Source organism: Tursiops truncatus, chromosome 10 (genome assembly GCF_011762595.2).
Source record: "Tursiops truncatus isolate mTurTru1 chromosome 10, mTurTru1.mat.Y, whole genome shotgun sequence".
NCBI classification, from domain to species: Eukaryota; Metazoa; Chordata; class Mammalia; order Artiodactyla; family Delphinidae; genus Tursiops; species Tursiops truncatus.
Window position 1 is genome coordinate 21,231,575 of NC_047043.1, and position 15,057 is coordinate 21,246,631.

The following is a 15,057-nucleotide window of genomic DNA, read 5'->3' on the forward strand; positions in this document are numbered from 1 at the left end:
CTTGGCAAGGAGCTTCAGGCACCTCTCGGAAGTGCAGGTAGCCCCTGAGAACTGAAAGATACTTCCAGCTAACAACCGGCAAGAAGTCTGTGCCCTCAGTCCTAAAGCTGCAAGGAAATAAATTCTGCCAACAACCTGAGGGGGCTTGGAAGCAGATTCTTCCCTAGCCAATTGAAGGGCAGCAGAATACGCCACCCCAAAATATGCCTCTTTGGCATAAGGATTATTTTGAGCTGATTATTTTTGAGAAGAAAACAAACACAGGAGATGCACTAAAAAACAGTAGACTTTACCCTTTTAAAAGGGAACTTAACATTTATAAGGGAAGTCTCCACTTGTAAGGGTGAATCCCTACCAGGAAGAGAAACTCTTATCAATGGAGAAAGTACCCGACTTAAACGTGCATAAGGACATTACCCTCGCGCACTGTGTTTTTCCTGATAACCTCCTGTAACTGACGTCCCCAGCCACCACCACCTTTCTTTTGTCTTTAGCTGAAGATGGCACTTAATGTAGTGGCTCGGGGCATTTCAGGGAGTAGTACTCAGTTTTCCTGGATATCTCCCATGCATATACAAGGTAAACATGCTGTAGGGGAGCCAAATTTGCCAGCCCAAGTGCATCCCTTTGGCATGAGGATTCATTTAGGCTGATTATTTTTAAGACACAAGACTCCAGGAGTTTTCCTTGTTGCCTCCTCCTTAACTGCCTAAAATAATTTAGATAAAAGGGCTGTTGCAGACTAGAGCTATCACCAGAGGTATCTACAAAAAAATCTGGGCTAGTTGTGGCAGTGGGAAACTTGGCAGGGCATAGAGATCAGAGCTTACTCTATTTCCCATTGTCTCTGCCTGGCCTAGGAACATTTGTTTACTAAGCATATGTTTTCCCACCTCCATGTTAACTGCCTCCCTCCCCGCTGAATTGCCAAACCACTACCCCAACATCCTCTTTTGTCTTTAGCTGAGAATGGTATTTAAGATGAGGATTTTGACCATTTTGTCAAGTTACTCAGTTTTCCTGGGTCTCTCCCACATATATGTGTTATTAAAGTTTGGTTTGATCTTCTCTTGTTAAGCTGTCTCAAGTCCATTTAATCCTCACACCAGCCAGAATGTTACTGACTGGAGCCGGAACAGAACTCATATTTGGCTGCTCATCGCTAAAAAGTCAATGTTCAAGACACAAGCATTGGTGGAAAAAGAAAGATGCTTTATTTAGGAAGCCGGCAACCTGGGGAGATGGCAGACTTGCCTCGCAAAAAACCATCTCCAAGTCGCCAGTTAGAGGAAAAGCGTTCTATGGGGAAAAACTGGAAAGTTTCAGGGGTGGACTTCCTTTCCGATTTAGATGACTCTTTCTCTTTCCCATTCTCTCTCTCTTCTCCTCCCTTTCCCTCTCTCTCTCTCTCTCTCTGTCTCTCTCCCCTAAATAAAACAAATGAGACAATCCAGGGCAACAGTTTTGTGGAAAGAAATGAGTATCAGGCAGTACTAGACAATGAAAAACAAAATCCTGTACAGATTCGAAGCCAACACCTTTTGCTTACCAGTAGAATGCACAAAAAACAATCCCTATATTGTATTAAAATTAATTTATTTGATATGCGTCATATGGACAACTTTTAAGAGCATGCCAGTAGAATTTTAGAATTTGTCATTAAGTCACATATTGTTTGGAGCAGGAAACATATCAAGACAAAGTTCCTTGGTAGGAAACACTGTCAAGGCCTGAACACAGGAAACTGTCAATTGTGGAAAAGGAAAGATACAAATTGTCTGTTTTTCATTTCCTATCTTGACATCTATAAAAAGTTGTTCTAAAACAACAACAAAAACAACAACAACAAAAAAAACCACAGATCTTTCCACTCTCCAGAACAAATCAACAAATACTGAAGTTTACAAGCTAGGTGTTGAAAATGTGCTAGGTTACAGTGTGATAGTTACTGCTCTTGGGGAGATGGAGATGTTCAGAAAAGAAGCCACACGCACCCCCTAAAAATATATGGTGGGAAAGTAAAAACACAAAACAAGTATAAATAAAAAAGCTGTGGGAGTTTAGAGAAAAACAATATATCAGATCAAAGGAATCAAGAATGGGCATTAAAGAATAAAACTGAGGCAAGGAAAGAGTGTAGAGGCCACAGGCATGGAAATGGGAACTTCTCTCTGAGGAAAGAAGAACTTGTTTAATTGGGTATAAAACATTCATTCCGGATAGAAATGAATTTTTAGTGAGCTCGAAAATTGTACATAATGTTGAGTAATGGTTTGAAATTCAGATTAAGGGGATGGAAGATCTTTTGAAGAACTTTGAGCAGAGGAGTTACATTTCAAACTGAGTTTTGAAGTACACTTCTTTAGCTGTGTCAAAGATTACAAGATGATGTGACTAGAGGTGAAGAAACCAGAAGCTATTCAAACACGGAAGGGCCCCAGATGCTGGGCCATGTTCCTTCCATCAGCCTCTGAAGTAAGAGGTGGCCTATATGTGACACAGCATTTCCCCTACAGTACTATGTACCACGAATGGCTGAAGGAATGAGTGAAAAGAAAAAGAATGTGCAGGAATAATCTGCAAGATCTGGGAAGCCCTCGGAGGTGGGGATATCTCTTTAACTGGTGAAGGAATCCTCAAACCTGTAAATATGTTTTAAGAGAACTTGCAAGGACACATGGAGAAGGAACATGGAGAGAACATGAGCTGAGATGGAAGAAAGAACACACATTTTAGAGTCAAAAAAATTTGCTTTCCAGTACTGGCTTTGCCACTTACCAGCCATGTGACTTGAATTAATTTTCCCCTGAGCCTCGGCTTCACGTCTAAGAAGGGGGTAATGATATATGTTCATGAATAAATTAAATTAGAATAAATAAAACAATGTGAGTAATTCGATTTTTATCTTTCTGTGGTACACAGCACTGAATAGATAGTGGCGATTATTGCTATGAGGTCCTTTTGATGGTATTTTGAAGAGGATCTCAGGCCACGTGGTTCCAAGTGCAGATTTAAAGGCGTTTAGGCTGGAGGCAAGTTTGGCAGTAATTCGTCCCTTCATTGGTTGGACTAGATAGAATACTCCATCTACTATGGCCAGAGAGGAGACGATGGGCAGTGAAACTGATTGAAATTTCGGAAGGCAAGGGAGTTTGAGAAAATCGGAGCAGGTGAAGAAAAAAGACTAGCCAAATGCGAACACAACTGTCTCCACTCAGAAGTCCACAGGCTCCTACCGCTGGATGAGCAGCGAATGGCATCGACAGCACCGCCCTCTAGTGCTCGGTCCCTCTAACTGCAGGGGTGAAATGGGAGCCTTGGTCCATGTGGAGAAGTCCTTAGACACCAGTGTTTCTCTACTGGGAGAAATGTTAATTCAGAAAACAGTACTTTGAGGGGAGGGAGATTTGTCATTTCCTGTTAACCGCTACCCCTGAAACCAACCAGGCTGCATGTCTTTCCTGACAGAATGACGCTAAGTTTGAAATTCAGAGAGGGCAGACTATCTTGATGTGACACAATGAGTCACTTGCCTTATTTGGCATATAAAAATAAAATAAAATAATGTATGTACCAATAATCATTAATGAAAAAAATTTATGAAGAAGCAGCAATCCGAGTTTTAACAAAAGCAAAGGTTTTTACAGGGGAGAGAAAACTGGGAGTCACCAGAAGGAGCCCTCAGAGAATGGCAGGAAGTGAAGACAATTTGTCTTTGATCTGCTGAATCCCAAGGAAGGATTTCTTTTTTTTTCAGCAGGTGAAACAATTTTATTTCACAGTTGTCTTTAAAACCACAAAGACAATATGTTCTTCATATAAAAACGTTAGTTCAGATAACTATACTTTCTAGAAAATGATTATAGAGACGCTCTTAAAGAAAATGCACCCCAGGGCTTTCCTGTTGGCGCAGTGTTTGAGAGTCCGCCTGCTGAGGCAGGAGACATGGGTTCGTGCCCCGGTCCGGGAATATACCACATGCCGCGGAGCGGCTGGGCTCGTGAGCCATGGCCGCTGAGCCTGCGCGTCCGGAGCCTGTGCTCCGCAACGGGAGAGGCCACAACAGTGAGAGGCCTGCGTACAGAAAAAAAAAAATGCACCCCATTATATGGTTTTGGTGAAGTTGCTTGGAAAAAACTCACATCTGGACTGATTCCTAAAACATACCATTCCACCATTCTGCATCTTTTGGTTCAAAGTATATGTTATTGTCATCAATACATGTTCCTGCATTCTTACATGTATGATAATACATATATATACTGGTTTTTCTTTACTTTCTTTACACCCAAGGAAGTAAAGAAAATTCTTTGAGGGTCTCCCATAACAGCAGTGGAGCCAAGGAATATTACTTTATCCAGATATACTTTGTGCCAGGCACCGTTCTAGAAGCTTGGGGAAACAGTAGTGATCAAAGTAGACCGAAGCAGAAAAATACATCTCTCAAGGGACTTACATTCTGGTGAAGAGGGCAGTATGGTGAAGATTATAAGCAAAAGAATAAGTAGAGTATATAGCATGCCAGATCTTGATACGTATTATGAAGAAAAATATAGTAATACGGATAGGAAATTTGCATGGGGCGGCTTAATTATTAAAGATGACAGTCAAAGAAGGCCTCACTGACAAGATGAATACTTGCATCAGGACCTCAATGTCCCTTATTACAAAGCATGGAAGTCCTATCTCAGGAAGAGAACAGGAATTCAGCCACCCCAGAGCTTTCTGTACCAGCTTCATCGAAGAGTCCCAGGCTTCCTCTCAAATAAGCATCAGGCTTATTTTCAGGGAAGATGCAGCCAGTGTAGGAAAAGGTTTGGCCTCAGGTTACCCTCCTAGCGTCACTGGCTCAGGTGCACTTGCTGAGAAGTTTCAGCCACTCTACTTACTAATAGGAAAGAGCTCCAAGCTAGATAATGAGAAAAGCAAGGGGCAGAACCGTGAGAGGAATATAGCCATTGGCCATTTATGTTAATGGGGACAGAATAGAATCCACGCTTACATATATGTGTTTGTATAAAGAAATTCCAGATGGGTACACAGGAAACTAATAAACGTGGTTCTTTGTTATTGATGGGGGAACTGGGCAGATGAGGACTGTGTTTGAAATAGGATTGTTTATTGTATTATTTATATATGCAATTATTAAACCCTAGCAATGGACTGCCTAGTAGAAACCACAAAACAATATTAGCTACATTTTCTTAAAGGGCCACAAGATGGCAATAGCGTTTCTTGTTTGTCGAGCCTGGGAGATGGGAGGAGGGGACCGCTGCTGCTATGAGCTCCTCCCTTGTGCAAATGGCCTTCTTGTTCCCTTAGTTCAGTTGCCGGAATTTCTCTTTGCCAGCACTTGATTCCTCTCATTGTCACCCCTTGTTGACTGAAAGAGAATTATCTTCGTTAATTGGGCCAGCTTTTTTGAAAACTTTTTTTTGGGGGGGGGGTAAGGGGGAGGGAAGCGGGGAAAGGATTATGGACGTCTTGAAGTATACCCCAAAGTACACGAAAACATACCTCCAGGTGTCCATCAGACATGCTTCAACAATTACCAACATCTGCTTTGTTTCATTATCCAGGTGTACATTGTGGGAGAGGGTAGCAGTGTAAAGAAATCATAAACATATTTTTTTCAATCATGAATATTTTCACAAACATCCTAACGGATACAGAGTTAAATAAAATACAAGATTTTCTCACCTAAGAAAAATTTTAAATGATTTTTAACATCATCCAATATCTAGTACTAAAAAAAAAATCCTCAATGGCCTCAAATATTTTTTTACAATGATTTTGTCTGAATGGTATTCCATTAGATCTACAAATGGTATTTGGTTACTGTGTCTTTTAAATCTATTTTAATTCATGACGTTTAACCAAATCTGAGTTTGCTATTTGGAAAAGGAGTTGAGAAACTATAATCTGGGTGATGGGAATGCTCATTGTCCATGGGTGGTCATTGCTTGCAGACCTTTTCTCTGAAAAGTGATGGGGGAAATAAGGGTTTTCTTAAAAGGAAAAAAAAAAAAGATCCTACTGATGTTTTCCATTCAAATTTAAGTCAAAAGCGTTTTTTACTTAACACTTTTAAATAGATTTTTATTAGAGTATAATTGCTTCACAATACTGTGTTAGTTACTGTTGTACAACAAACTGAATCAGCCATATGCATACACATATCCCCATATCCCCTCCCTCTTGAGCCTCCCACCCACCCTCCCTATCTCACCCCTCTAGGTCATCGCAAAGCACCGAGCTGATCTCCCTGTGCTATGCTGCCGCTTTCCACTAGCTCACTATTTTACATTTTTTAATGTATATATGTCAATGCTACTCTCACTTCGCCCCAACTTCCCCCTCCCCACTGTGTCCTCAAGTCCATTCTCTATGTCTACGTCTTTATTCCTGCCCTGCCACTAGGTTCATCAGTACCATTTTTTTTAACTTAACATCTTTAAGGTTATAATTGAAATTCTTTTATTCTGAAAATCTTAGTTTCTTATATGATAAAAAAAATGACTTGTTTTCTCTATAGACAAAATAAGAAAAGACATCTTAACACTTTAATTATTCTGAATTAGAAAGTAGAATGAAGAGAAGAAAGGTTTGAACCTACTAAAATCTGACCTTGAGTGAGGTCAAGGTCAGATTTTAGTAGAAATAGACTTTTCAACTCTTTCCTCATTTAAAATTGATATTCACTAATATTCTGTCCTTCCCAAATTAAGAAAGAACATAGAAGTCTTGATGCTGCAAAATAATTTAAAAAGAAAATGCCTCCTCTAATGAAGTGTAACATAACACTCTTATCTTCATGGTTAGAACTTTTGTTTCTTGTTTAAGAAATCCTTTGGTACTGTGAGATATTTTCTTAGCTTACCTTCTAAAAAGGCTTAATGGTTTTCCTTTTACATTTAAGGGTCTTTTTTCCTCTGTGGGTAACCAATTGTCCTGATAAATTTTTGAACAGCTTATCTTTTCCTCACTTACCTCACCATTTTCATTTCTAAAGATTCAACAAAAAATTAGATACGATCTTTGCCTCTCTATCTAATTCAGCTGGTAAATGTGTCCATTTCTGTGCAATACCACCCAGTATTATAGCTATATGACTCTTTTTTTATCACTAAATCATATTCTACCTCCTCAGGAGTTTCTTGGATTTTTTTTTACCCTTTTGATCCTCAGATAAATGTTAGAATTAACTTCCAAATTCCAAAACTAGGATTTTGACTGAAATTACCTGATTTTGTCAGTCCTCCTTTGGATACTAAAACTTCTTAAAAAAAAAAAAGTAAAATAAACACAGCAGAGATGCAAGGATGGAAAGTGAAACTTTTTCAAGTTGGTAATTAAGTAAGTGTAATAGCAGTGGTACCACTCCATTTCTACCTCTTAGTTTTGTTTTGTTTTGTTTTAAAGAAGATGTTGGGGGTAGGAGTTAATTAATTAATTAATTAAATTTGCTGTATTGCGTCTTCATTTCTGTGCGAGGGCTTTCTCTAGTTGTGGCAAGCAGGGGCCACTCTTCATCGCGGTGCGCGGGCCTCTCACTATCGCGGCCTTTTGTTGCGGAGCACAGGCTCCAGACACGCAGGCTCAGTAGTTGTGGCTCACGGGCCTAGTTGCTCCACGGCATGTGGGATCTTCCCAGACCAGGGCTCGAACCCATGTTCCCTGCATTGGCAGGCAGATTCTCGACCACTGTGCCACCAGGGAAGCCCTACCTCTTAGTTCTTTAACAAATGTGTTTTGACAAGGGGAGAAATTACACCAATTCTTTGTCACTATTCAGCACACATACAGTATCCAGTTGAACAGGACTCCAGTAAAACTGCTAGGTGCCACTTTGAGTCTCCCAATAATTGATAAGGCTGCTTCTTTATCAACGAAGGATGTGGTACACATTAAGACTGCAGTAAAATAGGAACATACATATCGATAATTACCTTAAAGGTAACTGGATTAAATGCTCCAACCAAAAGACATAGATTGGCTGAATGGATACAAAAACAAGAGCTGTATATATGCTGTCTACAAGAGACCAACTTCAGACCTAAGGACACATACAGATTGAAAGTGGGGAGATGGAAAAAGATATTCCATGCAAATGGAAATCAAAAGAAAGCTGGAGTAGCAATTCTCATATCAGACAAAATAGACTTTAAAACAAAGACTATTACAAGAGACAAAGAAGGACACTACATAATGATCAATGGATCGATCCAAGAAGGAGATATAACAATTGTAAATATTTATGGACCCAACATAAGAGCACCTCAATACATAAGGCAAATACTAACAGCCATAAAATGGGAAATCGACAGTAACACAATCATAGTAGGGGACTTTAACACCCCACTTTCACCAATGGAAAGATCATCCAAAACGAAAATAAATAAGGAAACACAAGCTTTAAATGATACATTAAACAAGATGGACTTAATTGATATTTATAGGACATTCCATCCAAAAGCAACAGAATACACATTCTTCTCAAGTGCTCATGGAACATTCTCCAGGATAGACCATACCTTGGGTCACAAATCAAGCCTTGGTAAATTTAAGAAAATTGAAATCGTATCAAGTATCTTTTCTGGCCACAACGCTATGAGACTAGACATCAATTACAGGAAAAAATCTGTAAGAAATACAAATACATGGAGGCTAAACAACACACTACTTAATAACCAACAGATCACTGAAGAAATCAAAGAGGAAATAAAAAAATACCTAGAAACAAATGACAATGAAAACACGACGACCCAAAACCTATGGGATGCAGCAAAAGCATTTTGAAGAGGGAAGTTTATAGCAATACAATCCTACCTTAACAAGAAACACCTCAAATAAACAACCTACCTTGCACCTAAAGCAATTAGAGAAAGAAGAACAAAAAAACCCCAAAGTTAGCAGAAGGAAAGAAATCATAAAGATCAGATCAGAAATAAATGAAAAAGAAATGAAGGAAATGATAGCAAAGATCAATAAAACTAAAAGCTGGTTCTTTGAGAAGATAAACAAAATTGATAAACCATTAGCCAGAGTTATCAAGAAAAAAAGGGAGAAGACTCAAATCAATAGAATTAGAAATGAAAAAGGAGAAGTAACAACTGCCACGACAGAAATACAAAGGATCATGAGAGATTACTACAAGCAAATATATGCCAATAAAATGGACAATCTGGAAGAAATGGACCAATTCTTAGAAAAGCACAACATTCCAAGACTGAACCAGGAAGAAATAGAAAATATGAACAGACCAATCACAAGCACTGAAATTGAAACTGTGATTTAAAATCTTCCAACAAACAAAAGCCCCGGACCAGATGGCTTCACAGGCGAATTCTATCAAACATTTAGAGAACAGCTAACACCTATCCTTCTCAAACTCTTCCAAAATATAGCAGAGGGAGTACCACTCCCAAACTCATTCTATGAGGCCACCATCACTCTGATATCAAAACCAGACAAAGATGTCACAAAGAAAGAAAACTACAGGCCAATATCACTGATGAACATAGATGCAAAAATCCTCAACAAAATACTAGCAAACAGAACCCAACAGCACATTAAAAGGATCATACACTATGATCAAGTGGGGTTTATCCCAGGAATGCAAGGATACTTCAATATGCACAAATCAATCAATGTGATACACCATATTAACAAACTGAAGAAGAAAAACCATATGATCATCTCAGTAGATGCAGGGAAAACTTTCGACAAAATTCAACACCTATTTATAATAAAAACTCTCCAGAAAGTAGGCACAGAGGGAAATTACCTCAACATAATAAAGGCCATATATGACAAACCCACAGCCAACATCGTCCTCAATGGTGAAAAACTGAAACCATTTCCACTAAGATCAGGAACAAGACAAGGTTGCCCACCATCACCACTATTATTCAACATAGTTTTGGAAGTTTTAGCCACAGCAATCAGAGAAGAAAAAGAAATAAAAGGAATCCAAATTGGAAAAGAAGTATAGCTGTCTCTGTTTGCAGATGACATGATACTATACATAGAGAATCCTAAAGATGCTACCAGAAAACTACTAGAGCTAATCAATGAACTTGGTAAAGTAGCAGGATACAAAATTAATGCACAGAAATCTCTTGCATTCCTATACACTAATGATGAAAAATCTGAAAGTGAAATTAAGAAAACATTCCCATTTACCATTGCAACAAAAATAATAAAATATCTAGGAATAAACCTACCTAAGGAGACAAAAGACCTGTATGCAGAAAATTATAAGACACTGATGAAAGAAATTAAAGATGATACAAATAGATGGAGAGATATACCATGTTCTTGGATTGGAAGGATCAAGACAGTATGGTACTGGCACAGAAATAGAAATATAGATCAATGGAACAGGATAGAAAGCCCAGAGATAAGCCCACGCACATATGGTCACCTTATCTGTGATAAAGGAGGCAAGAATATACAGTGGAGAAAAGACAGCCTCTTCAATAAGTGGTGCTGGGAAAACTGGACAGCTACATGTGATAGAATGAAATTAGAACACTCCCTAACACCATACACAAAAATAAACTCAAAATGGATTAAAGACCTAAATGTAAGGCCAGACACCATCAAACTCTTAGAGGAAAACATAGGCAGAACACTGTATGACATAAATCACAGCAAGATCCTTTTTGATGCACCTCCTAGAGAAATAGAAATAAAAATAAAAATAAACAAATGGGACCTAATGAAACTTAAAAGCTTTTGCACAGCAAAGGAAACCATAAACAAGCCGAAAAGACAACCTTCAGAATGGAAGAAAATATTTGCAAATGAAGCAACTGACAAAGGATTAATCTCCAAAATTTACAAGCAGCTCATGCAGCTCAACATTAAACAAACAAACAAACAAAAAAACCCAACCCAATCCAAAAATGGGCAGAAGACCTAAATAGACATTTCTCCAAAGAAGATATACAGATTGCCAACAGACACATGAAAGAATGTTCAACATCATTAATCATTAGAGATTTGCAAATCAAAAGTACAATGAGATACCATTTCATAACGGTCAGAATGGCCATCATCAAAAACTCTACAAACAATAAATGCTAGAGAGGGTGTGGAGAAAAGGGAACCCTCTTGCACTGTTGGTGAGAATGTAAATTGATACAGCCACTATGGAGAACAGTATGGACATTCCTTAAAAAACTAAAAATAGAACTACGATATGACCCAGCAATCCCACTACTGGGCATATACCCTGAGAAAACCATAATTCAAAAGAAGTCATGTACCAAAATGTTTATTACTGCTCTATTTACAATAGCCAGGACATGGAAGCAACAGAAGTGTCCATCAACAGATGAATGGATAAAGGTGATGTGGAACATATATAAAATAGAATATTACTCAGCCATAAAAAAGAACGAAACTGAGTTATTTGTAGTGAGGTGGATGGACCTAGAGACTGCCATACAGAGTGAAGTAAGTCAGAAAGAGAAAAACAAATACCGTATGCTAACACATATATATGAAATCTAAAAAAAAAAAAAAAAAAAAAGGTCATGAAGAACCTAGGGGCAAGATGGGAATAAAGATGCAGACCTACTAGAGAATGGACTTGAGGATATAAGGAGGGGGAAGTTGGGACAAAGTGAGAGTGGCATGGACATATATACACTATCAAACATAAAATAGATAGCTAGTGGGAAGCAGCCGCATAGCACAGGGAGATCAGCTGGGTGCTTTGTGACCACCTAGAGGGGTGGGATAGGGAGGGTGGGAGGGAGGGAGATGCAAGAGGGAAGAGATATGGGGACATATGTATATGTATAACTGATTCACTTTGTTATAAAGCAGAAACTAACACACCATTGTAAATCAATTATATTCCAATAAAGATGTTAAAAAAAAAAAAAAAGCCTGCAGTAAGTCTCATTGCCATTTGTACATTGCCTTACTTTTTCTCTATAATGTATTGAGATCAGTTAAAAAAATTCTGTGAGATGTGAGGTATAAAGTATTCATTAAGTCCACAGATAGTCTTGCTAGCAACAACATAAGAGAAAGTGAAGCACATCCAAATCTAGAATAAGTGTCTACCTCATTGAAGACAAATCCCTGCCTCATCCAGGACAAAATTTATTGAAATTAATGGATAGTTTGTAAATGTAGTTATTACTAATTGAGTATTTTCCATATATCATCAACAATTGAAAATAAAATTAACAGAAATTTGTATTATAATGAAATTAACTTTAACATAACAAAGATAAAGTTATAATTGAAGAACAGATATCTGCATGGCATCTACATATACAGCCACTAATCTTTTGACAGACTCTGTCAGTGTGTCTCTATTAACTTCTGAGGGAATGGGTGCCTTGATTTCAATAAGCGTTGTAGATTAGTTTAGAAAGAAATATGTGTACAGTAGAAAAGGAAATATAATCATTTAATGTACCTTGAAAAAAAGTCCTTTACAGCCAGCTGGTTCATCTAAGGCAATAGTCAAGGCGTCATCCTGATTTGTGACCTCTGGGGAAGACCTGGCAGTTAGTTCTAAGTATTGTGAGCAACAAATGTCTATTTCTTTTGTGATAAGATACACCACAACGTACATTTTTTCAAATGACATACTGTGTTAGTTTAGCCTTGAACGATGAGATAAACTGATAGCATTTGGTTTTTCAAGCAAAGGAGTAAATCCTCCCCTTACTCATAAGGGAATTCCATCAAGGTGCAAACAGGCCCAAAGATGAAGATTTGATTTATTTACCTGGTTTATATATCTCTTAGGCAGTTTAATTTTCTGCGTAATAGGAGAATTGGCTGGGACTTTTCAACTTGATAGTTTTCAAAAATTTAGTCTTTATGAATTTTCATCTGGGGATAAAGGATGACTCACCTTTTATTCCAATCCCTCTCCTTCTTCCACAGATTTTATTCTGATTGCTATATACTAAAAGACAAAGAAACAACCGAAAAAGTATTTAGCTTGGAAATTATCATCTAATTATTTGGATTAATGGAGAAGATGGGAGGCTCACGTGACACATGACACAACAAGAAACAAAAATCATTTATGTTCTGTTTATTTACAGGACTCGGTTACCATTAGTGTGGGATGGAGATGGTGAAAGAAAATAACTTTTTTTCGTTCTTCCTTTCTTTATTTTTCATGTCATGATGAGTGTACATTCTCTATATGGAAACACACAACAAGCCAGTTAGTAGCAACTCAAATAGATATATGAGACACTATGGAGGCAGTTTCCAAATTCTGGACAAGCTGTTAGAAAAAGCTCAAAAAAGGGAAGAAATTTCAGAGGGCAGGCAAGGCTGAAGTGGGCGTTGAAACATGGGTAGGCTTTGGGTCAACAAAGGGGAAGAGTACATTTGACAGTGGATTTAACAAATATTAATTGCTTTTAGACATTATTACTATGCTAAATTTAGATCCATTTTAGATAAATTAGGTAACTTATTTACGTAAATTAAATTCATTGAAAATCACAACCTAAATAAAAAATCAGCCATAGTGGAAGCTTCCAAACTTTATAGATAATGGCTTTTGACCTAAAAGAGACACGTAAGCATTGTTGAGTGCCTGGTTCTCATTTATGACAACCTGAACGACGCGGAATTTGGTTTTCTTCACTGGTTCCAGGCAAAGTTAAAATAGCATTAAAAATACCAACCAAAGCAACTTTAAAATAGAAACGGATTTTTTTTCAGAAAAAAGTTTGAGATAAACGCCCTCAAGCTTCTCGCCTTCATCGGACCCCAAATAGTCATGTTTAGTCTTGCAATGTTTCCAATTATATGGATATAGGGCAAAACGAAAGCAATATTCTAATTAGAAATAAAGCGCTGGTATTTCTCAGGCTGAAAATCACATCCACCAAGTTCCCTTCTTTCTAAAGAAAATTTTGATTTTTAATTAAATCTCATTCTCGAAAGGGAAAAAGCACTAAGAAAAAGACAAAAATGAAAAAAGCAGGAACTACCCGAAAATGTTTATTAAAGAGCTTCTGTGTGCTAGACTGAGAAGCAGGAAGTGGATTCCTCCCGCGCACCGAAAGCCCCGGCCTCTTCCTGGATGCCGGCAACCAATCAGGCCGTGGAGGGAAAGAGCACCCGGGCAAATTTAAACTGCCCGCGCAATCTCTGCACCCCGCAGGAATCCAATTCTTTGTCCCAGAGCCATGAGTATTTGGATTTACTACGAATTTAAAAATTAACTCCTCCCTCGTTACTTAACCCTAAATGGTAACAGAATTGGTATCTGAACCCTTTTAAATATACGAAGTACCTAAACGACAATGAAAAGGCCAGGGCAGGGTTACAAGGAGTTCCAGAGCTTTGCCAAGGTCAGGTAACATTTTTGAGTTTAGCGTATCTCAAGCTTACCGTGACAGTAAAGTCCTAAAGGACTGTTCAGTAATTGCTGTACTTCGCAGACTAAATACTGTAATGAGCTACGAAGGCCCAGCGCAGAAACAAAACCAGCACCAGCTCTCTCTATTGAGCATATGGTGGCTCTTAAAAGAGCCGTTAAATTATTCGCAGCCAACTCACTGTTTACTTGGCGCTGGTGTACTTGGTGACAGCCTTGGTGCCCTCGGACACGGCGTGCTTGGCCAGCTCCCCGGGCAGAAGCAAGCGCACGGCCGTCTGGATCTCCCTGGACGTGATGGTCGAACGCTTGTTGTAATGCGCCAGGCGCGACGCCTCGCCCGCGATGCGCTCGAAAATGTCGTTGACAAACGAGTTCATGATGCCCATGGCCTTAGACGAGATACCGGTGTCCGGGTGGACCTGCTTCAGCACCTTGTACACATAGATGGAATAACTCTCCTTGCGGCTGCGTTTGCGCTTCTTACCATCTTTCTTCTGCGCCTTAGTTACCGCCTTCTTGGAGCCCTTTTTCGGAGCAGGAGCAGATTTAGCTGCTTCCGGCATGATGAAAAGCAACTCTAAAGAGTTTAAGAAAAAGAGAAATAGCGTGGTAAAAGACACGATGTGTCCCTTTTATATAGAAACTCTTATGCAAATAAGGTGATAAGTTAACGTCTT

The 15,057-nt window shown here is 38.7% G+C and overlaps 1 protein-coding gene across 5 annotated transcripts; it reads right to left on the reverse strand.

Annotated features, from left to right (window-relative positions):
• Positions 1–1,579: 1,579 nt before the first annotated feature.
• LOC101319508 (histone H2B type 1-J-like) lies at positions 1,580–14,957 on the reverse strand. 5 transcript variants are annotated; one of them, XM_073810476.1, is made up of 5 exons: positions 14,560–14,957; positions 12,887–12,940; positions 12,443–12,516; positions 5,518–5,558; positions 1,580–5,383 (listed from the first exon to the last, which is right to left on the reverse strand). In XM_073810476.1, exon 1 carries the CDS (start codon positions 14,941–14,943, stop codon positions 14,563–14,565), a length of 381 nt encoding a protein of 126 aa, XP_073666577.1. In that variant the 5' UTR covers positions 14,944–14,957; the 3' UTR covers positions 1,580–5,383; positions 5,518–5,558; positions 12,443–12,516; positions 12,887–12,940; positions 14,560–14,562. The 5 variants fall into 5 exon arrangements, with proteins under 5 accessions (XP_073666577.1, XP_073666576.1, XP_073666575.1 ...); XM_073810475.1 differs by having other exon boundaries at positions 12,443–12,940; XM_073810474.1 differs by having other exon boundaries at positions 12,443–13,182.
• Positions 14,958–15,057: the final 100 nt, after the last annotated feature.